This window comes from Gavia stellata, unplaced genomic scaffold (assembly GCF_030936135.1).
Source record: "Gavia stellata isolate bGavSte3 unplaced genomic scaffold, bGavSte3.hap2 HAP2_SCAFFOLD_156, whole genome shotgun sequence".
Taxonomy (NCBI): domain Eukaryota; kingdom Metazoa; phylum Chordata; class Aves; order Gaviiformes; family Gaviidae; genus Gavia; species Gavia stellata.
The window spans coordinates 48,585-69,718 of record NW_026777232.1 but is presented as its reverse complement, the minus strand read 5'-3'; the positions used below and the strand labels follow the sequence as shown (position 1 = coordinate 69,718).

Here is a 21,134-nt window from a genome sequence, read left to right as displayed (position 1 = left end):
CTCGCTGAAGGTAGCTTCGGTCTAGGGTGGCTCACGTTGGAGAGCAGCAGCCTGCAGTCTTTACGAGACAAGCCCTAGGCATGGCACTGTTCAGAGTGCCAGCGGGGGCTGCTACTGCTCCGAGAACTGAGGTCTCCTGGACACAGATGCAAGCATCCAAAAAGCCTTGGAAATGAAACTGTCGATGGCTTTCTCGAGGAAGCTGCTGTTGCCAAATCGCTGTCCGGAGCTCCTCCTTGCTTGGGCTTGCCACTGCATATGGGACATGACTTTTCCCTTCTGGCCATAGGGGTAGTTCAGTGGGCAACTTCATAGCTAGGGTGGTTGACCACCTCCAGGGTAGGTGGGTGATGCGGGGGTTGACCAGGGAAGAAATACCGTAATCCAGTATCTGCTATGAAGATGACGTTAGTAATAATCTTACTTGCTGCATTTATAGCCATTTTCAGCATCCAACTGCTCAGGTCTGACAAAGTCTTCTAGAGCTTCAGTGACAGATGAGGCTGCCTGCATGAGAAAGAAGGGAGAGCACTAAGCTCCTGGCAACTCAAGATCCCAAGAAATAGCTACCCGTGTGGTACCAGCGTTATGCCAATCAACAGCTACGCCTGGGCGGTACCGGAGTTGCCTGTGGTACGCACGGTGAAAAAGAGCAAAAGCAATCAAAGCCATCTGTACAGCAATGGGAGGCGTATTGAGGGAGTCCAAAGCAGGGTGGGATGACAGTGTCATCATGGCTGTAGATGCCATCCTTACTCTTCACCCAGCCGACACCCAGCACCCAGCACAGGGAGACCAATTACAGGGCTTCCACAGAAGGAACACACAAGCCCAGTTCCCTTCCCACCCACCACCAAGCTCTGGCGTGGTAACAGCCCACCGTTTTAAGTCAACCGAGTTTACTGGAGATAAACTAGGCCCCCTGTAGGGGCCTTGAAACGTTTTGCACCACGATTTCAAAACACCTCACCTTGATATCCAAAGGAATATTAAGGAAGGCCTCATAGGTGTCAGAAATGGCTTTGCAGCTCAAGCACGTTACTGGAAGGCAAGAAGAAATGCTTCACAGGTTGGGAAGGAGACTAACTCTGCCCAATTCAACGACCTTTCACACTACTTTAGACACACTGGACATACTGCCGCATGCTAGCAGCTGTTCACCACAACCCGAGAAAGAGCCACAGACCATTCTAAGGAGAGTCATATTCTTAAAAAATACCTCTGGATCTCAGAAATCCTCCAAAGACGTGATGAATGAGTGTGCTCGTTTGAGAAAATGTGTCCCAGCTGGAAAGAAATGGGAATTGGAGCTCAGAAGGTGGAAGGCAGAGGGTTAGCTCTTCCAAGAGTTTTCCTTGTTCGGACGTGCCGGGACAGAGATTTTCACTGCCGGTCGTAAAGGAAGGAGTCAAAAGGGCTAGAAACCATTTCAATGGTCATGTGCTTATGCTTACTCGCTGCTTCTGCTCAAACAAGCCCTCTGCATGGCATCCACGGCGTAGCAGAAGAATTCATGCGCGTCTTCCTGGGTGCCAAGCTGGAAATGCTCTCCTATTCCTAAGAAAGAAGGAGGTTTTCCCATTGATCTCAGAGAAAAAGGAAAGAAAACGTAGCCTTCTAAAAACTCTCCTCCTTAGCCCAGCAAAACTCCTTTGGTCCCGGCAAAAACAATTACACACCGGGTTCTTCCGAAATCAAAAATACCTCCAAATGAAACCATCTGAAATGACTCACGTGGAAGCTCCTTGACGACAGCCGTCGGTTCGATGGCACTGCCCGAGCAAGACAGGACCTCCTCAATGTGCGCTTCCATTGTACACATCATGCAGAAGCCTTGCTCCGCACCTAAAGAGGGAGGGAAAGAAGGAAGGAAGGGAGGAAGGAAGGAAGCAAGCAAGCCTCTCAGTCAGGTAAAATAGACACAGCTAGGGAAAACTTTCAAGGAAAAAAAAAACACTGTTGAGCTTGTGACTCAACAGCCCTGGGGCAGTTTCTTGCGCAGTCGTATTGAAGACACATATCCGTTACGTCTGTATTAAAACAGACGGTCTGCATGAAAACGCACCGACATACCAGACTATAAAGCAGAGAGGCTCAGAATGAACACGTATCGATATGGCAAGAGACTTCCAAGCTTATTGCATCCACAAATTAGAATCAAATCCAAAGAACATAGACGCAAGGGTTTGACAAACAAGGAATGACTTTCTCCTCCACAAAATGCCAGCTTCTACTAAAATCCCACACAAGTTGCTGGTTGTGTTCATATGAGCCCATCTCCTTTGGCTTTCTTGGGGTTGATTGGGGTTTTTTTTTTTCCCTCCTCACGCTTCACCAGTGACCATATCATTTACCAGAGCAGTAGGGCACTATGGAAACGAGCTGTGAAGCAACTCTGAGAATCTCGGATGCCCACATCCTCCATTTTAGCATCTTCCCAGCAGCAGCAGGAACTGCCGATGCCAAAGGCTCACTAAAAGCATGCCTTTCGAAGGCACTTCATCAGCTACAGGAAGCAAGAATTTATCTTCCCTGGGAGTAGGAGCATGGCGCAAGAAATCAAACTCAGGCGCTCCCTACGCTATGCCGAGCCTGCTCTGAAGGCAATATTGGAAGGCAGCTTCTAGAGGAAAATGAAGAGCTGTCTTCCCAGAGTCACTGTTCTTTTTTCATCTTCAGAGCTGCCCAAGAGATGCAAAAGAACGTGTAGCAAGGACTCACAGGACTGGCTGTGCTCGCGAGAGAGCAAGTAGTTGGCCAGCGGCGGGGTGTACGTCAAACACTGCAGGATGGAGTTGAGGAAGCAGGTATTGCCCAGGTTGTAGAGGCCCCCTCCGACACTGCGTGTTTGCTGCCAGGCCATGCAGATCTTCTGCGGAGGAAACAGGTCCCTTTCTGGCAGAGCCATTCCGCCACTCGTGCCTGCAAGGAAATCAGATTTTAAAGGAGATCCTCTTGTTTTGGTTTAGGAAGGCCCTAGACCGATAGCCCTGGACTCGTCCCTCTTAGGATGTGTTACATAAAAGAGAACTAGGAAAAAGGAATTATGCTGACAGCCTGCATCTGCCCAAGCTGTAAGAGTAGAGCTCAGCTGACACCGAGGAAGGCACAGGCCAACCCACACTTCTACCCTGTCTCTGTCTGCACAATCCCCTGTCCAAAAGGAAGCTGAGAATTACCTTTTCCGCAAACTGAAATTGGCGGGAAGGGGAGGGAGAAGAAAAGGATGAAATTTCCCGGAAGAAGAGGAGAACGTAGAATGAAATGCAGACAGCAAGGAGCTGAGTGATCCCGCCGTCGAGTTCAGCCCACGCTCACTCTCGCCAGCACAGCTGCCAGCTCCGGGAGAGAGAGCATGGCAGGAGCTGCCTGGGGATGCCTTTATGACCACCCAGCCCTGGAACGCCCTTTGTGACACGGGCCGTGCGGGACCGTGCGGCAACGGGTCTGGCACCGCCCGGCACCTCCCGCAGCTGCGGCCACGGGGTCTCTCAGGACATCGCCTTCACGTCCACAGCGTTTTAGTCCACAGCAATTAACAAGTCCTTCTTAGAAGACAAAAAGGCACGGGGCTGCCTCTGAAGAGGACCAACTGTTGATCTGTTGCTCTGCCTTCTAACTCCTTTGCAAGCGACTCTTCTCCTGAGCTTTGGCCATCACCAGGGCTCTTGCTCTCCCTGGCTGATGACCATTGTGCTTCTGCCCTTCCGTGCTGCGAGTGCACCTCCGCTTGGGAGACTGAGGGGCTTCTGTTAGCTTCTCCGGTTCCTCAGTGTCAGAGCACGCTCTCTTCCTGCTGCAGTGCTCAGGGGAAGTTCTTGAGGAGTCGGCTGTTGTCTCCTGGGCATGCTTACGTTGGGTTCTTGAATTCTCAGGCCCACCATGCCTCCAGATAATGGACTCTTCCGCACTTTTTCCAGCTTCGTCATCGAAACTCTCTCTCTGCCTTGGGCTTCAGCGCCTAGTCCAGGGGTCAAATCAGGGCACCTGGAGAAACAACAGGGATCTTAGTTTAGACTTGTTCGGTCAGCCTCCTCTTGGCCTCCAGCCCATCCTGTCATTTCCTAGGAGCCATGGACAATACCCCATGGACAGTGACAGCTTAAAAACAGGTGCTTTATAAAATTGTGTGAGACGTCGATACACATCTTTGATGAGAGAAGTTCATGTTTCAAGGGGGAATGAAAACATCCGTTAGGAAACTGAGAATGACAGGTGTGGTCTATGGCACTTGTTGAAGCGCCTTTGTTTTGTATGGAACAAGGGACGCTTGATGCCACACCAAAAAAAAGAGACACATTAAGGGGGATTCGATAGCCTCGCCTGAGCTATATGGTTCGTTAAGCTACGCGCCTTGGTGGATGGGAGGTCTGCGTTCTTGTTACTGAAGCAATGGTTCAAGTATTGTGTTTGATAACTCATTTAATGTAAACCTTTGGGTGTACTCTTGAGCTATTTTAATAAATGGGGAAGTCCACGTAAATCTTAGTGGAGCTAGTTCTTACTGAGAGTGAGTACTTCACCAGTTGAAGACTTTCTAACGCAAGCAAGCAATTGCAGTTACCTGCTCTCAAATGTGACATCGTTTAATCCCAGAAGTCATGGTGGAGGTCACCTAAGCAATTTCAAGTAAGAAATTTCAAGATGCCCAGTCTTAGCTGCTTTCCAGTATTTAGGGGGCAAAACGTAGGCTACAAATAGAAAATCACCTGAGGATCTACATTTAGCTGTAATACTGATTCTTCAGTGTTTTCAAGAACGTCCACGTTCCAAAGGTTTTTGTAGTTCTTCAGAAGGTCTTGTACTTTTGATTACTATGTAAGCAACATGCAAGCCTACCATTTGCTGCCTTTTTTTTTTTGCTTTTAAAAACTTACAGTTTATGAATTCTACTTAGGTCTTGCTTAAGGGAAACGTTGGCATTTTTTTAGGCTTCAAACAGGTTTTGCTGAGCCACAAAAATTATTTAACCGTACAACTAGTTTCATGCCAGCTCTAGTCGATCTTTTTCACACCTGAATACCTCAGAGTATCCACAATATGACCACCATCTAGTGAGAATTCTAATATGTATTTCACTGTTGAAATGGCCCCGTTGTTCTCCTTGATGTTCGAGGACTCTGAGTGACACCTCGAGGTCAGGGACAGGCGGAAGCTGGACACCCAGCTTGAGGCTGGACACCTGAGTTGAAGGCAGCTAAAATGAAGGGCTGCAAATTCAGTCTCGGATGGTGTAGCTGTCGGTTTCTAGTAGTGTTTTCGATAACTTGGTTGTGGTTTTGCTCTTGTTTTGGGGGACCGTGGGCTCTTCACTGCCACCTGTGGAAGTGCCCAGAATATGGTTGCAAGAGCTTGGGGTTCAGTGCCCTGTGTGTGTCTTTTACCCTTACCGTGTAATGGAGTTGGCATGATGGGAATTCTTTCTAATTCAGCTGACCCACTTTCTTTCTAAAGAGGTGGACTGTGAGACTGTGGAGAAGGAGTGCCCCTGCCTCGACAAGAGCAGACCCAGTGACAGACGTAGGCAGAGCAAGGTCAGCTTCAGGAGCCCGGCCCGACACCAGCATCTGCCCCATGCTCCCGGACAGTCGTCTTGTGCACCCCAGCACCTCTGAGAGCTCGACCCAATGCCAGCAGCCATCTCCTGTGCCTGGAAAACCGGCCTGCCTTCCACGGAGCCCCGGTGGACCGGTCCCAGAAGGCCCGGACAGCCGCTCGGCCCGCCCACCCCCACCCTGTTCCCCATGGCTGTCCAACTCAGCCAGACGGCTGTTGCAGCACCAGCCCAGTGCCCTCCAGCCCCCGGAGGAACTGAAACCATCCCCCACCCCCTAAGCTCATGGTTCTGATCCTGCAAGGGCTTGAGGTGGTCCCAGCAGGGGATAGGTTGGGGGTGCGATGAGAGGCTCCTGATGGACAGCTTCAGGGGTTGACCATTTATTGCTGAATAAGAGCATAGCAATAAATACAGAGCAGCAGCACAATTGTCCGGGTCGTTATGGCAGCAAACCCAGGAATTCACCAATTCTGGGTTGAACTTCATGTCGGGGCACGCAGGGACATGGGTATCTGCAGTGTCAGCAGGCAGGGAGCTGGGCATGGGAGCCGCTGACCATAAAAATGAGGGTTTGGACCATAAAACGGAAATTCGGAACTCTAGAATCAAAGCTTTGGACCCTCAAAATGAAGTTTTGAGCCCTAAAAGTGGGGTTTGGACCACAAAAGCGAGGGTTTGGACACTCAGGATGCAGCTTGGACCCTAAAGACGACTAGCTGGATCCTAAAACTGAGCCTTTGGAGGCTGAAATTGAGGCTTTGGAAACTACAAATGCAGCTTTGGACTCTCAAAATGAGACTTTGTAAACTGAAATGGAGCCTTTGGACCACAAATTGAGGCTTTGGAGCCTCAAAGGAGGTTTATTGCCATACAAGTGATGGTTTAGACCCTAAGAATGAAAGTGAGCGTCCTAAAATAAAGGCTGTTGTTAATAAAGATAGGTTTGAACCCTATAAGTAAGGCTTTGGACTCTCAAACTGAGGCTTTGGACCTTCAAAATCAGACTTCAGGCCTTCAAAAGGATGCTGTCAGCCCTTGAAATGAGTCTTTGGACCTTAAAAGGGGGGTTGGAACTTGTAATGGGGGTTTGTACTCTCTACACAAATCAGAACACCACTGAGGACTGAGTTGGGTTATGATGGCAATTTTATTGTTTTGATTGTAAATGGCAAGTTTGATGGTTAGCATTCTTTGGAGGATGTTTGTCTGCCGCCTTGGATGGTCAATTGCAGGTTGTGATGGCAAGCTCAGTCACAAGTGCAGCACGCTTCTGTCCATAAGCCACGCACCTGAAACACCTGGCAAAGAGTGAGGCAACATTTGCTGGTGATGCTGCAAGTGTTGCTTCCTGTTGAGGCCTCGTCTCCAGAGTTCTCTTTGGATTTCCTTTTCTTCTTCACTTTCTTGCATTTCTTTTTCAATTCTGGGTCACCAGAATGCTCGCTTCTGTCTTTTGCCGCCTTCTTTTGGTCGCACTTTCATCGCCCTCTGCACAGGACTGTTTCCTCTTTCTGCGTGTTTGTTTTCTATTAGCCTGGCAAGAGCCTGCTGCCTCTGGGTGAACCGGCACTGGTGGGAGCGCACGTCCCTCAAGTGAGTATTTCCCAGGCTGCAGCTCGCCTACCGAACCAGGATGCAAGTCTGCTCTGTGGCGGCTCAAGCCGTGCACACCTTCCCCTCCGGAGCTTCTGCCATCACCAGGGCTGTTTCTCTCCCTGTGGGAAGAGCTGTGCAGGTTCGCACTGCCACGCGCCAGCTGACGGTGAGCGCGCTTCTGTGTTTTGGCACTGCCAATGGACCTCTGCCTGGGAGGCGGACCGTCTGGGTGGCTTCGGTTCAGCTTCTGCCCCTCCTCAGTGTCAGAGCGCACTCTCTTCCTGACGCAGTGCTGAGGGGGAGTTCCTGCAGAGTCTCCTATTTTTCTCTTCCCTTGGATCCTCTGCACATTTTCTCCACCTTCGTGATTTCTCAGTCCTGCGGTGCCTCCAGAAAATGCACTCTTCAGCGCTGGATCCAACTTTGCCCTGGAAGCGCTCGTTGTCTCTTGGCATTCAGCGCCTGCTCCAGGGGTCAAATCATGGTGCCTGGAGAAACAACAGTGCTCTTTTAGTCTAGGGCTGTTCTTGCAGCCTCCTCGTGGCTTCGGGCTCATCCTGTCATTTTCTGGCAGCACTTGATAGGATGTGCAGAAGACTGGACCAGCACTAGAAGCTGGAAATCAGATCATGCTCTTCCAGCCATGTCTGTCCCTTTCAGAGCAGCAGCTCATCTTGATACCCTCGTAGAGCTCCATTACACCTCTTTTCGCAGCTAGCTAGTCTCAGAGAGCAGACAGCTAGCAGTTTACACAAGCGCAACAGTTCAGTGCCAGACAAGGCGGGAGAAGAAAGGACCTGGCCAGCTGCTGAACAGACAGAACTCAACTGGACAAACAAACATTCTCTCCTAGGACAGAAAGCAAAACCCCCCGGAGGAGGAGAACAGCAACAACAAGATCGGTAAGAGGAGAGGGAGTGTATTCTGAAGACCCTTGCACACTCGTCATTACCTGGCATAGAAGAGTAAATAGGCACGCTGGCAGAGAACCGTCTTGATGTCACAAAGACGTACAGAGTCATCATCCATGTCGTACCACTGTCCATCACTGGCCTGCAAAGAAAGGCAATGCTATCTTCAGATGAACTGCAGGGTTTTTAAAACAAAACCACAGGCAGGACACCACTGAAGGACACAATACGCCAACGCAAATCGCCAAGTGGGCTTTTACCTTCACGAAGCAGTAATAGTGTCCTTTGTGACAGCGGGAACCTGCATGTACCACGACGGCATACAAGGAATAGAGGAGTGGTTCTCCAGCCGCTTGAGACATGTATGCGCCAAGGTCCAAATACTCCGGATACCGCACAACCTAGGGAGAGGCCAAGAAGACTCAAAAAGTATCCTGAGAGTCTTTAGGAAGCAGCCCGAGAAAACCTTGCCACCAAACGCAGCCTAGAGGTATACAAATAGATCTTGTCGGTTCATCAGAAACAGATGTTGCCGTTTCGTCATTTATTTGGCAGAAAAATGTTCTTGGCCAAACCAGCTCTTCACGAGCACAGCAGGTGCTTACCTTCACATTGGAACTTTCCTCTTACCGCAAGGGAAAGAGCAAGGCCTAGCTATTGCATGGATTTATTTTAGACAGCTGCACTCGATAGCCGTCGTGTGCAGACATTAACAACTTCCAAAAAAGGCTTCTCCTTCAGGAAAGGTCTCATTCAACGCAGACAAAGTTGCAGTACTCTTGTATGCATACCTTGCTAATCTTTCTGCCAGAGAAAGCATCAAATCTCTTCAAGCACACTGTCAGGATGTTGGAGGAATGATGTATGGTAAGCCTCTTGGACGCAGTGGCCAGCTGTTCACACCTTGAACACAAGCACAGAGCCAACCGTTGCAGCCTATCTGCTCCCCACTCTGCCTCCCAACCACGTATGCTTGAGTTAAGGCTTGTTTTGCCCAACTAGCCTATGCACATGTTTGCATTTCAGAGCCCTGAAGTCCATACGCTCTCAGTGAAGGTAGCTTCGGTCTAGGGTGGCTCACTTTGGAGAGCAGCAGCCTGCAGTCCTTACGAGACAAGCCCTAGGCATGGCACTGTTCAGAGTGCCAGCGGGGGCTGCTACTGCTCCGAGGACTGAGGTCTCCTGGACACAGATGCAAGCATCCAAAAAGCCTTGGAAATGAAACTGTCGATGGCTTTCTCGAGGAAGCTGCTGTTGCCAAATCGCTGTCCGGAGCTCCTCCTTGCTTGGGCTTGCCACTGCATATGGGACATGACTTTTCCCTTCTGGCCATAGGGGTAGTTCAGTGGGCAACTTCATAGCTAGGGTGGTTGACCACCTCCAGGGTAGGTGGGTGATGCGGGGGTTGACCAGGGAAGAAATACCGTAATCCAGTATCTGCTATGAAGATGACGTTAGTAATAATCTTACTTGCTGCATTTATAGCCATTTTCAGCATCCAACTGCTCAGGTCTGACAAAGTCTTCTAGAGCTTCAGTGACAGATGAGGCTGCCTGCATGAGAAAGAAGGGAGAGCACTAAGCTCCTGGCAACTCAAGATCCCAAGAAATAGCTACCCGTGTGGTACCAGCGTTATGCCAATCAACAGCTACGCCTGGGCGGTACCGGTGTTGCCTGTGGTACGCACGGTGAAAAAGAGCAAAAGCAATCAAAGCCATCTGTACAGCAATGGGAGGCGTACTGAGGGAGTCCAAAGCAGGGTGGGATGACAGTGTCATCATGGCTGTAGATGCCATCCTTACTCTTCACCCAGCCGACACCCAGCACCCAGCACAGGGAGACCAATTACAGGGCTTCCACAGAAGGAACACACAAGCCCAGTTCCCTTCCCACCCACCACCAAGCTCTGGCGTGGTAACAGCCCACCGTTTTAAGTCAACCAAGTTTACTGGAGATAAACTAGGCCCCCTGTAGGGGCCTTGAAACGTTTTGCACCACGATTTCAAAACACCTCACCTTGATATCCAAAGGAATATTAAGGAAGGCCTCGTAGGTGTCAGAAATGGCTTTGCAGCTCAAGCACGTTACTGGAAGGCAAGAAGAAATGCTTCACAGGTTGGGAAGGAGACTAACTCTGCCCAATTCAACGACCTTTCACACTACTTTAGACACACTGGACATACTGCCGCATGCTAGCAGCTGTTCACCACAACCCGAGAAAGAGCCACAGACCATTCTAAGGAGAGTCATATTCTTAAAAAATACCTCTGGATCTCAGAAATCCTCCAAAGACGTGATGAATGAGTGTGCTCGTTTGAGAAAATGTGTCCCAGCTGGAAAGAAATGGGAATTGGAGCTCAGAAGGTGGAAGGCAGAGGGTTAGCTCTTCCAAGAGTTTTCCTTGTTCGGACATGCCGGGACAGAGATTTTCACTGCCGGTCGTAAAGGAAGGAGTCAAAAGGGCTAGAAACCATTTCAATGGTCATGTGCTTATGCTTACTCGCTGCTTCTGCTCAAACAAGCCCTCTGCATGGCATCCACGCCGTAGCAGAAGAATTCATGCGCGTCTTCCTGGGTGCCAAGCTGGAAATGCTCTCCTATTCCTAAGAAAGAAGGAGGTTTTCCCATTGATCTCAGAGAAAAAGGAAAGAAAACGTAGCCTTCTAAAAACTCTCCTCCTTAGCCCAGCAAAACTCCTTTGGTCCCGGCAAAAACAATTACACACCGGGTTCTTCCGAAATCAAAAATACCTCCAAATGAAACCATCTGAAATGACTCACGTGGAAGCTCCTTGACGACAGCCGTCGGTTCGATGGCACTGCCCGAGCAAGACAGGACCTCCTCAATGTGCGCTTCCATTGTACACATCATGCAGAAGCCTTGCTCCGCACCTAAAGAGGGAGGGAAAGAAGGAAGGAAGGGAGGAAGGAAGGAAGCAAGCAAGCCTCTCAGTCAGGTAAAATAGACACAGCTAGGGAAAACTTTCAAGGAAAAAAAAACCACTGTTGAGCTTGTGACTCAACAGCCCTGGGGCAGTTTCTTGCGCAGTCGTATTGAAGACACATATCCGTTACGTCTGTATTAAAACAGACGGTCTGCATGAAGCAAGCAAGCCTCTCAGTCAGGTGAAATAGACACAGCTAGGGAAAACTTTCAAGGAAAAAAAACACCAAAGCACCCCACGTTTAAGCTACAGGTACAATCCCCACTCTCCATTCTACAAGCTGTTCTCCTCAGATGCCAGTGGCTCAACAGCCCCGGGGCAGTTTCTTGCGCAGTCGTATTGAAGACACATATCCGTTACGTCTGTATTAAAACAGACGGTCTGCATGAAAACGCACCGACATACCAGACTAGAAAGCACAGAGGCTCAGAATGAACACGTATCAATAAGGCAAGAGACTTCCAAGCTTATTGCGTCCACAAATTAGAATCAAATCCAAAGAACATAGACGCAAGGGTTTGACAAACAAGGAATGATTTTCTCCTCCACAAAATGCCAGCTTCTACTAAAATCCCACACAAGTTGCTGGTTGTGTTCATATGAGCCCATCTCCTTTGGCTTTCTTGGGGTTGATTGGGGTTTTTTTTTCCCTCCTCACGCTTCACCGGTGACCATATCATTTACCACAGCAGCAGGGCACTATGGAAACGAGCTGTGAAGCAACTCTGAGAATCTCGGATGCCCACATCCTCCAGGAAGCCCATCTTCCCAGCAGCAGCAGGAACTGCCGATGCCAAAGGCTCACTAAAAGCATGCCTTTCGAAGGCACTTCATCAGCTACAGGAAGCAAGAATTTATCTTCCCTGGGAGTAGGAGCATGGCGCAAGAAATCAAACTCAGGCGCTCCCTACACTATGCCGAGCCTGCTCTGAAGGCAATATTGGAAGGCAGCTTCTAGAGGAAAATGAAGAGCTGTCTTCCCAGAGTCACTGTTCTTTTTTCATCTTCAGAGCTGCCCAAGAGATGTAAAAGAACGTGTAGCAAGGACTCACAGGACTGGCTGTGCTCGCGAGAGAGCAAGTAGTTGGCCAGCGGCGGGGTGTACGTCAAACACTGCAGGATGGAGTTGAGGAAGCAGGTATTGCCCAGGTTGTAGAGGCCCCCTCCGACACTGCGTGTTTGCTGCCAGGCCATGCAGATCTTCTGCGGAGGAAACAGGTCCCTTTCTGGCAGAGCCATTCCGCCACTCGTGCCTGCAAGGAAATCAGATTTTAAAGGAGATCCTCTTGTTTTGGTTTAGGAAGGCCCTAGACCGATAGCCCTGGACTCGTCCCTCTTAGGATGTGTTACATAAAAGAGAACTAGGAAAAAGGAATTATGCTGACAGCCTGCATCTGCCCAAGCTGTAAGAGTAGAGCTCAGCTGACACCGAGGAAGGCACAGGCCAACCCACACTTCTACCCTGTCTCTGTCTGCACAATCCCCTGTCCAAAAGGAAGCTGAGAATTACCTTTTCCGCAAACTGAAATTGGCGGGAAGGGGAGGGAGAAGAAAAGGATGAAATTTCCCGGAAGAAGAGGAGAACGTAGAATGAAATGCAGACAGCAAGGAGCTGAGTGATCCCGCCGTCGAGTTCAGCCCACGCTCACTCTCGCCAGCACAGCTGCCAGCTCCGGGAGAGAGCATGGCAGGAGCTGCCTGGGGATGCCTTTATGACCACCCAGCCCTGGAACGCCCTTTGTGACACGGGCCGTGCGGGACCGCGCGGCAACGGGTCTGGCACCGCCCGGCACCTCCCGCAGCTGCGGCCACGGAGTCTCTCAGGACATCGCCTTCACGTCCACAGCGTTTTAGTCCACAGCAATTAACAAGTCCTTCTTAGAAGACAAAAAGGCACGGGGCTGCCTCTGAAGAGGACCAGCTGTTGATCTGTTGCTCTGCCTTCTAACTCCTTTGCAAGCGACTCTTCTCCTGAGCTTTGGCCATCACCAGGGCTCTTGCTCTCCCTGGCTGATGACCATTGTGCTTCTGCCCTTCCGTGCTGCGAGTGCACCTCCGCTTGGGAGACTGAGGGGCTTCTGTTAGCTTCTCCGGTTCCTCAGTGTCAGAGCACGCTCTCTTCCTGCTGCAGTGCTCAGGGGAAGTTCTTGAGGAGTCGGCTGTTGTCTCCTGGGCATGCTTACGTTGGGTTCTTGAATTCTCAGGCCCACCATGCCTCCAGATAATGGACTCTTCCGCACTTTTTCCAGCTTCGTCATCGAAACTCTCTCTCTGCCTTGGGCTTCAGCGCCTAGTCCAGGGGTCAAATCAGGGCACCTGGAGAAACAACAGGGATCTTAGTTTAGACTTGTTCGGTCAGCCTCCTCTTGGCCTCCAGCCCATCCTGTCATTTCCTAGGAGCCATGGACAATACCCATGGACAGCTTAAAAACAGGTGCTTTATAAAATTGTGTGAGACGTCGATACACATCTTTGATGAGAGAAGTTCATGTTTCAAGGGGGAATGAAAACATCCGTTAGGAAACTGAGAATGACAGGTGTGGTCTATGGCACTTGTTGAAGCGCCTTTGTTTTGTATGGAACAAGGGACGCTTGATGCCACACCAAAAAAAAGAGACACATTAAGGGGGATTCGATAGCCTCGCCTGAGCTATATGGTTCGTTAAGCCACGCGCCTTGGTGGATGGGAGGTCTGCGTTCTTGTTACTGAAGCAATGGTTCAAGTATTGTGTTTGATAACTCATTTAATGTAAACCTTTGGGTGTACTCTTGAGCTATTTTAATAAATGGGGAAGTCCACGTAAATCTTAGTGGAGCTAGTTCTTACTGAGAGTGAGTACTTCACCAGTTGAAGACTTTCTAACGCAAGCAAGCAATTGCAGTTACCTGCTCTCAAATGTGACATCGTTTAATCCCAGAAGTCATGGTGGAGGTCACCTAAGCAATTTCAAGTGAGAAATTTCAAGATGCCCAGTCTTAGCTGCTTTCCAGTATTTAGGGGGCAAAACGTAGGCTACAAATAGAAAATCACCTGAGGATCTACATTTAGCTGTAATACTGATTCTTCAGTGTTTTCAAGAACGTCCACGTTCCAAAGGTTTTTGTAGTTCTTCAGAAGGTCTTGTACTTTTGATGACTATGTAAGCAACATGCAAGCCTACCATTTGCTGCCTTTTTTTTTTTGCTTTTAAAAACTTACAGTTTATGAATTCTACTTAGGTCTTGCTTAAGGGAAACGTTGGCATTTTTTTAGGCTTCAAACAGGTTTTGCTGAGCCACAAAAATTATTTAACCATACAACTAGTTTCATGCCAGCTCTAGTCGATCTTTTTCACACCTGAATACCTCAGAGTATCCACAATATGACCACCATCTAGTGAGAATTCTAATATGTATTTCACTGTTGAAATGGCCCCGTTGTTCTCCTTGATGTTCGAGGACTCTGAGTGACACCTCGAGGTCAGGGACAGGCGGAAGCTGGACACCCAGCTTGAGGCTGGACACCTGAGTTGAAGGCAGCTAAAAGGAAGGGCTGCGAATTCAGTCTCGGATGGTGTAGCTGTCGGTTTCTAGTAGTGTTTTCGATAACTTGGTTGTGGTTTTGCTCTTGTTTTGGGGGACCGTGGGCTCTTCACTGCCACCTGTGGAAGTGCCCAGAATATGGTTGCAAGAGCTTGGGGTTCAGTGCCCTGTGTGTGTCTTTTACCCTTACCGTGTAATGGAGTTGGCATGATGGGAATTCTTTCTAATTCAGCTGACCCACTTTCTTTCTAAAGAGGTGGACTGTGAGACTGTGGAGAAGGAGTGCCCCTGCCTCGACAAGAGCAGACCCAGTGACAGACGTAGGCAGAGCAAGGTCAGCTTCAGGAGCCCGGCCCGACACCAGCATCTGCCCCATGCTCCCGGACAGTTGTCTTGTGCACCCCAGCACCTCTGAGAGCTCGACCCAATGCCAGCAGCCATCTCCTGTGCCTGGAAAACCGGCCTGCCTTCCACGGAGCCCCGGTGGACCGGTCCCAGAAGGCCCGGACAGCCGCTCGGCCCGCCCACCCCCACCCTGTTCCCCATGGCTGTCCAACTCAGCCAGACGGCTGTTGCAGCACCAGCCCAGTGCCCTCCAGCCCCCGGAGGAACTGAAACCATCCCCCACCCCCTAAGCTCATGGTTCTGATCCTGCAAGGGCTTGAGGTGGTCCCAGCAGGGGATAGGTTGGGGGTGCGATGAGAGGCTCCTGATGGACAGCTTCAGGGGTTGACCATTTATTGCTGAATAAGAGCATAGCAATAAATACAGAGCAGCAGCACAATTGTCCGGGTCGTTATGGCAGCAAACCCAGGAATTCACCAATTCTGGGTTGAACTTCATGTCGGGGCACGCAGGGACATGGGTATCTGCAGTGTCAGCAGGCAGGGAGCTGGGCATGGGAGCCGCTGACCATAAAAATGAGGGTTTGGACCATAAAACGGAAATTCGGAACTCTAGAATCAAAGCTTTGGACCCTCAAAATGAAGTTTTGAGCCCTAAAAGTGGGGTTTGGACCACAAAAGCGAGGGTTTGGACACTCAGGATGCAGCTTGGACCCTAAAGACGACTAGCTGGATCCTAAAACTGAGCCTTTGGAGGCTGAAATTGAGGCTTTGGAAACTACAAATGCAGCTTTGGACTCTCAAAATGAGACTTTGTAAACTGAAATGGAGCCTTTGGACCACAAATTGAGGCTTTGGAGCCTCAAAGGAGGTTTATTGCCATACAAGTGATGGTTTAGACCCTAAGAATGAAAGTGAGCGTCCTAAAATAAAGGCTGTTGTTAATAAAGATAGGTTTGAACCCTATAAGTAAGGCTTTGGACTCTCAAACTGAGGCTTTGGACCTTCAAAATCAGACTTCAGGCCTTCAAAAGGATGCTGTCAGCCCTTGAAATGAGTCTTTGGACCTTAAAAGGGGGGGTTGGAACTTGTAATGGGGGTTTGTACTCTCTACACAAATCAGAACACCACTGAGGACTGAGTTGGGTTATGATGGCAATTTTATTGTTTTGATTGTAAATGGCAAGTTTGATGGTTAGCATTCTTTGGAGGATGTTTGTCTGCCGCCTTGGATGGTCAATTGCAGGTTGTGATGGCAAGCTCAGTCACAAGTGCAGCACGCTTCTGTCCATAAGCCACGCACCTGAAACACCTGGCAAAGAGTGAGGCAACATTTGCTGGTGATGCTGCAAGTGTTGCTTCCTGTTGAGGCCTCGTCTCCAGAGTTCTCTTTGGATTTCCTTTTCTTCTTCACTTTCTTGCATTTCTTTTTCAATTCTGGGTCACCAGAATGCTCGCTTCTGTCTTTTGCCGCCTTCTTTTGGTCGCACTTTCATCGCCCTCTGCACAGGACTGTTTCCTCTTTCTGCGTGTTTGTTTTCTATTAGCCTGGCAAGAGCCTGCTGCCTCTGGGTGAACCGGCACTGGTGGGAGCGCACGTCCCTCAAGTGAGTATTTCCCAGGCTGCAGCTCGCCTACCGAACCAGGATGCAAGTCTGCTCTGTGGCGGCTCAAGCTGTGCACACCTTCCCCTCCGGAGCTTCTGCCATCACCAGGGCTGTTTCTCTCCCTGTGGGAAGAGCTGTGCAGGTTCGCACTGCCACGCGCCAGCTGACGGTGAGCGCGCTTCTGTGTTTTGGCACTGCCAATGGACCTCTGCCTGGGAGGCGGACCGTCTGGGTGGCTTCGGTTCAGCTTCTGCCCCTCCTCAGTGTCAGAGCGCACTCTCTTCCTGACGCAGTGCTGAGGGGGAGTTCCTGCAGAGTCTCCTATTTTTCTCTTCCCTTGGATCCTCTGCACATTTTCTCCACCTTCGTGATTTCTCAGTCCTGCGGTGCCTCCAGAAAATGCACTCTTCAGCGCTGGATCCAACTTTGCCCTGGAAGCGCTCGTTGTCTCTTGGCATTCAGCGCCTGCTCCAGGGGTCAAATCATGGTGCCTGGAGAAACAACAGTGCTCTTTTAGTCTAGGGCTGTTCTTGCAGCCTCCTCGTGGCTTCGGGCTCATCCTGTCATTTTCCGGCAGCACTTGATAGGATGTGCAGAAGACTGGACCAGCACTAGAAGCTGGAAATCAGATCATGCTCTTCCAGCCATGTCTGTCCCTTTCAGAGCAGCAGCTCATCTTTATACCCTCGTAGAGCTCCATTACGCCTCTTTTCGCAGCTAGCTAGTCTCAGAGAGCAGACAGCTAGCAGTTTACACAAGCGCAACAGTTCAGTGCCAGACAAGGCGGGAGAAGAAAGGACCTGGCCAGCTGCTGAACAGACAGAACTCAACTGGACAAACAAACATTCTCTCCTAGGACAGAAAGCAAAACCCCCCGGAGGAGGAGAACAGCAACAACAAGATCGGTAAGAGGAGAGGGAGTGTATTCTGAAGACCCTTGCACACTCGTCATTACCTGGCATAGAAGAGTAAATAGGCACGCTGGCAGAGAACCGTCTTGATGTCACAAAGACGTACAGAGTCATCATCCATGTCGTACCACTGTCCATCACTGGCCTGCAAAGAAAGGCAATGCTATCTTCAGATGAACTGCAGGGTTTTTAAAACAAAACCACAGGCAGGACACCACTGAAGGACACAATACGCCAACGCAAATCGCCAAGTGGGCTTTTACCTTCACGAAGCAGTAATAGTGTCCTTTGTGACAGCGGGAACCTGCATGTACCACGACGGCATACAAGGAATAGAGGAGTGGTTCTCCAGCCGCTTGAGACATGTATGCGCCAAGGTCCAAATACTCCGGATACCGCACAACCTAGGGAGAGGCCAAGAAGACTCAAAAAGTATCCTGAGAGTCTTTAGGAAGCAGCCCGAGAAAACCTTGCCACCAAACGCAGCCTAGAGGTATACAAATAGATCTTGTCGGTTCATCAGAAACAGATGTTGCCGTTTCGTCATTTATTTGGCAGAAAAATGTTCTTGGCCAAACCGGCTCTTCACGAGCACAGCAGGTGCTTACCTTCACATTGGAACTTTCCTCTTACCGCAAGGGAAAGAGCAAGGCCTAGCTATTGCATGGATTTATTTTAGACAGCTGCACTCGATAGCCGTCATGTGCAGACATTAACAACTTCCAAAAAAGGCTTCTCCTTCAGGAAAGGTCTCATTCAACGCAGACAAAGTTGCAGTACTCTTGTATGCATACCTTGCTAATCTTTCTGCCAGAGAAAGCATCAAATCTCTTCAAGCACACTGTCAGGATGTTGGAGGAATGATGTATGGTAAGCCTCTTGGACGCAGTGGCCAGCTGTTCACACCTTGAACACAAGCACAGAGCCAACCGTTGCAGCCTATCTGCTCCCCACTCTGCCTCCCAACCACGTATGCTTGAGTTAAGGCTTGTTTTGCCCAACTAGCCTATGCACATGTTTGCATTTCAGAGCCCTGAAGTCCATACGCTCTCAGTGAAGGTAGCTTCGGTCTAGGGTGGCTCACGTTGGAGAGCAGCAGCCTGCAGTCCTTACGAGACAAGCCCTAGGCATGGCACTGTTCAGAGTGCCAGCGGGGGCTGCTACTGCTCCGAGGACTGAGGTCTCCTGGACACAGATGCAAGCATCCAAAAAGCCTTGGAAATGAAACTGTCGATGGCTTTCTCGAGGAAGCTGCTGTTGCCAAATCGCTGTCCGGAGCTCCTCCTTGCTTGGGCTTGCCACTGCATATGGGACATGACTTTTCCCTTCTGGCCATAGGGGTAGTTCAGTGGGCAACTTCATAGCTAGGGTGGTTGACCACCTCCAGGGTAGGTGGGTGATGCGGGGGTTGACCAGGGAAGAAATACCGTAATACAGTATCTGCTATGAAGATGACGTTAGTAATAATCTTACTTGCTGCATTTATAGCCATTTTCAGCATCCAACTGCTCAGGTCTGACAAAGTCTTCTAGAGCTTCAGTGACAGATGAGGCTGCCTGCATGAGAAAGAAGGGAGAGCACTAAGCTCCTGGCAACTCAAGATCCCAAGAAATAGCTACCCGTGTGGTACCAGCGTTATGCCAATCAACAGCTACGCCTGGGCGGTACCGGTGTTGCCTGTGGTACGCACGGTGAAAAAGAGCAAAAGCAATCAAAGCCATCTGTACAGCAATGGGAGGCGTACTGAGGGAGTCCAAAGCAGGGTGGGATGACAGTGTCATCATGGCTGTAGATGCCATCCTTACTCTTCACCCAGCCGACACCCAGCACCCAGCACAGGGAGACCAATTACAGGGCTTCCACAGAAGGAACACACAAGCCCAGTTCCCTTCCCACCCACCACCAAGCTCTGGCGTGGTAACAGCCCACCGTTTTAAGTCAACCGAGTTTACTGGAGATAAACTAGGCCCCCTGTAGGGGCCTTGAAACGTTTTGCACCACGATTTCAAAACACCTCACCTTGATATCCAAAGGAATATTAAGGAAGGCCTCATAGGTGTCAGAAATGGCTTTGCAGCTCAAGCACGTTACTGGAAGGCAAGAAGAAATGCTTCACAGGTTGGGAAGGAGACTAACTCTGCCCAATTCAACGACCTTTCACACTACTTTAGACACACTGGACATACTGCCGCATGCTAGCAGCTGTTCACCACAACCCGAGAAAGAGCCACAGACCATTCTAAGGAGAGTCATATTCTTAAAAAATACCTCTGGATCTCAGAAATCCTCCAAAGACGTGATGAATGAGTGTGCTCGTTTGAGAAAATGTGTCCCAGCTGGAAAGAAATGGGAATTGGAGCTCAGAAGGTGGAAGGCAGAGGGTTAGCTCTTCCAAGAGTTTTCCTTGTTCGGACATGCCGGGACAGAGATTTTCACTGCCGGTCGTAAAGGAAGGAGTCAAAAGGGCTAGAAACCATTTCAATGGTCATGTGCTTATGCTTACTCGCTGCTTCTGCTCAAACAAGCCCTCTGCATGGCATCCACGGCGTAGCAGAAGAATTCATGCGCGTCTTCCTGGGTGCCAAGCTGGAAATGCTCTCCTATTCCTAAGAAAGAAGGAGGTTTTCCCATTGATCTCAGAGAAAAAGGAAAGAAAACGTAGCCTTCTAAAAACTCTCCTCCTTAGCCCAGCAAAACTCCTTTGGTCCCGGCAAAAACAATTACACACCGGGTTCTTCCGAAATCAAAAATACCTCCAAATGAAACCATCTGAAATGACTCACGTGGAAGCTCCTTGACGACAGCCGTCGGTTCGATGGCACTGCCCGAGCAAGACAGGACCTCCTCAATGTGCGCTTCCATTGTACACATCATGCAGAAGCCTTGCTCCGCACCTAAAGAGGGAGGGAAAGAAGGAAGGAAGGGAGGAAGGAAGGAAGCAAGCAAGCCTCTCAGTCAGGTAAAATAGACACAGCTAGGGAAAACTTTCAAGGAAAAAAAACCACTGTTGAGCTTGTGACTCAACAGCCCTGGGGCAGTTTCTTGCGCAGTCGTATTGAAGACACATATCCGTTACGTCTGTATTAAAACAGACGGTCTGCATGAAGCAAGCAAGCCTCTCAGTCAGGTGAAATAGACACAGCTAGGGAAAACTTTCAAGGAAAAAAAACACCAAAGCACCCCACGTTTAAGCTACAGGTACAATCCCCACTCTCCATTCTACAAGCTGTTCTCCTCAGATGCCAGTGGCTCAACAGCCCCGGGGCAGTTTCTTGCGCAGTCGTATTGAAGACACATATCCGTTACGTCTGTATTAAAACAGACGGTCTGCATGAAAACGCACCGACATACCAGACTAGAAAGCACAGAGGCTCAGAATGAACACGTATCAATAAGGCAAGAGACTTCCAAGCTTATTGCGTCCACAAATTAGAATCAAATCCAAAGAACATAGACGCAAGGGTTTGACAAACAAGGAATGATTTTCTCCTCCACAAAATGCCAGCTTCTACTAAAATCCCACACAAGTTGCTGGTTGTGTTCATATGAGCCCATCTCCTTTGGCTTTCTTGGGGTTGATTGGGGTTTTTTTTTCCCTCCTCACGCTTCACCGGTGACCATATCATTTACCACAGCAGCAGGGCACTATGGAAACGAGCTGTGAAGCAACTCTGAGAATCTCGGATGCCCACATCCTCCAGGAAGCCCATCTTCCCAGCAGCAGCAGGAACTGCCGATGCCA

At 49.7% G+C, this 21,134-nt stretch overlaps 1 protein-coding gene across 1 annotated transcript; it reads right to left on the bottom strand.

The window, feature by feature from the left end:
* Window positions 1-4,995: 4,995 nt before the first annotated feature.
* Window positions 4,996-13,266, bottom strand: LOC132321846 (ubiquitin carboxyl-terminal hydrolase 42-like). The gene is made up of 11 exons (XM_059835257.1): window positions 13,188-13,266; window positions 12,061-12,261; window positions 10,845-10,955; window positions 10,565-10,667; window positions 10,330-10,397; window positions 10,081-10,151; window positions 9,535-9,617; window positions 8,856-8,967; window positions 8,325-8,465; window positions 8,106-8,206; window positions 4,996-5,131 (listed from the first exon to the last, which is right to left on the bottom strand). The coding sequence occupies exons 1-11, from the start codon at window positions 13,264-13,266 to the stop codon at window positions 4,996-4,998; spliced, it is 1,206 nt and encodes a 401-aa protein (XP_059691240.1).
* Between the last annotated feature and the right edge of the window lie 7,868 nt (window positions 13,267-21,134).

Excerpts from the sequence above, each read along its gene's own strand:
- LOC132321846 (XM_059835257.1), bottom strand. The coding sequence starts at position 13,266 with ATGACGAAGCTGGAAAAAGTGCGGAAGAGTCCATTATCTGGAGGCATG. Across the intron at positions 10,152-10,329 it reads AGGATTTCTGAGATCCAGAG|TAACGTGCTTGAGCTGCAAA; the intron begins GTATTTTTTAAG and ends CTTGCCTTCCAG. Across the intron at positions 8,207-8,324 it reads ACTATTACTGCTTCGTGAAG|GCCAGTGATGGACAGTGGTA; the intron begins GTAAAAGCCCAC and ends CTTTCTTTGCAG.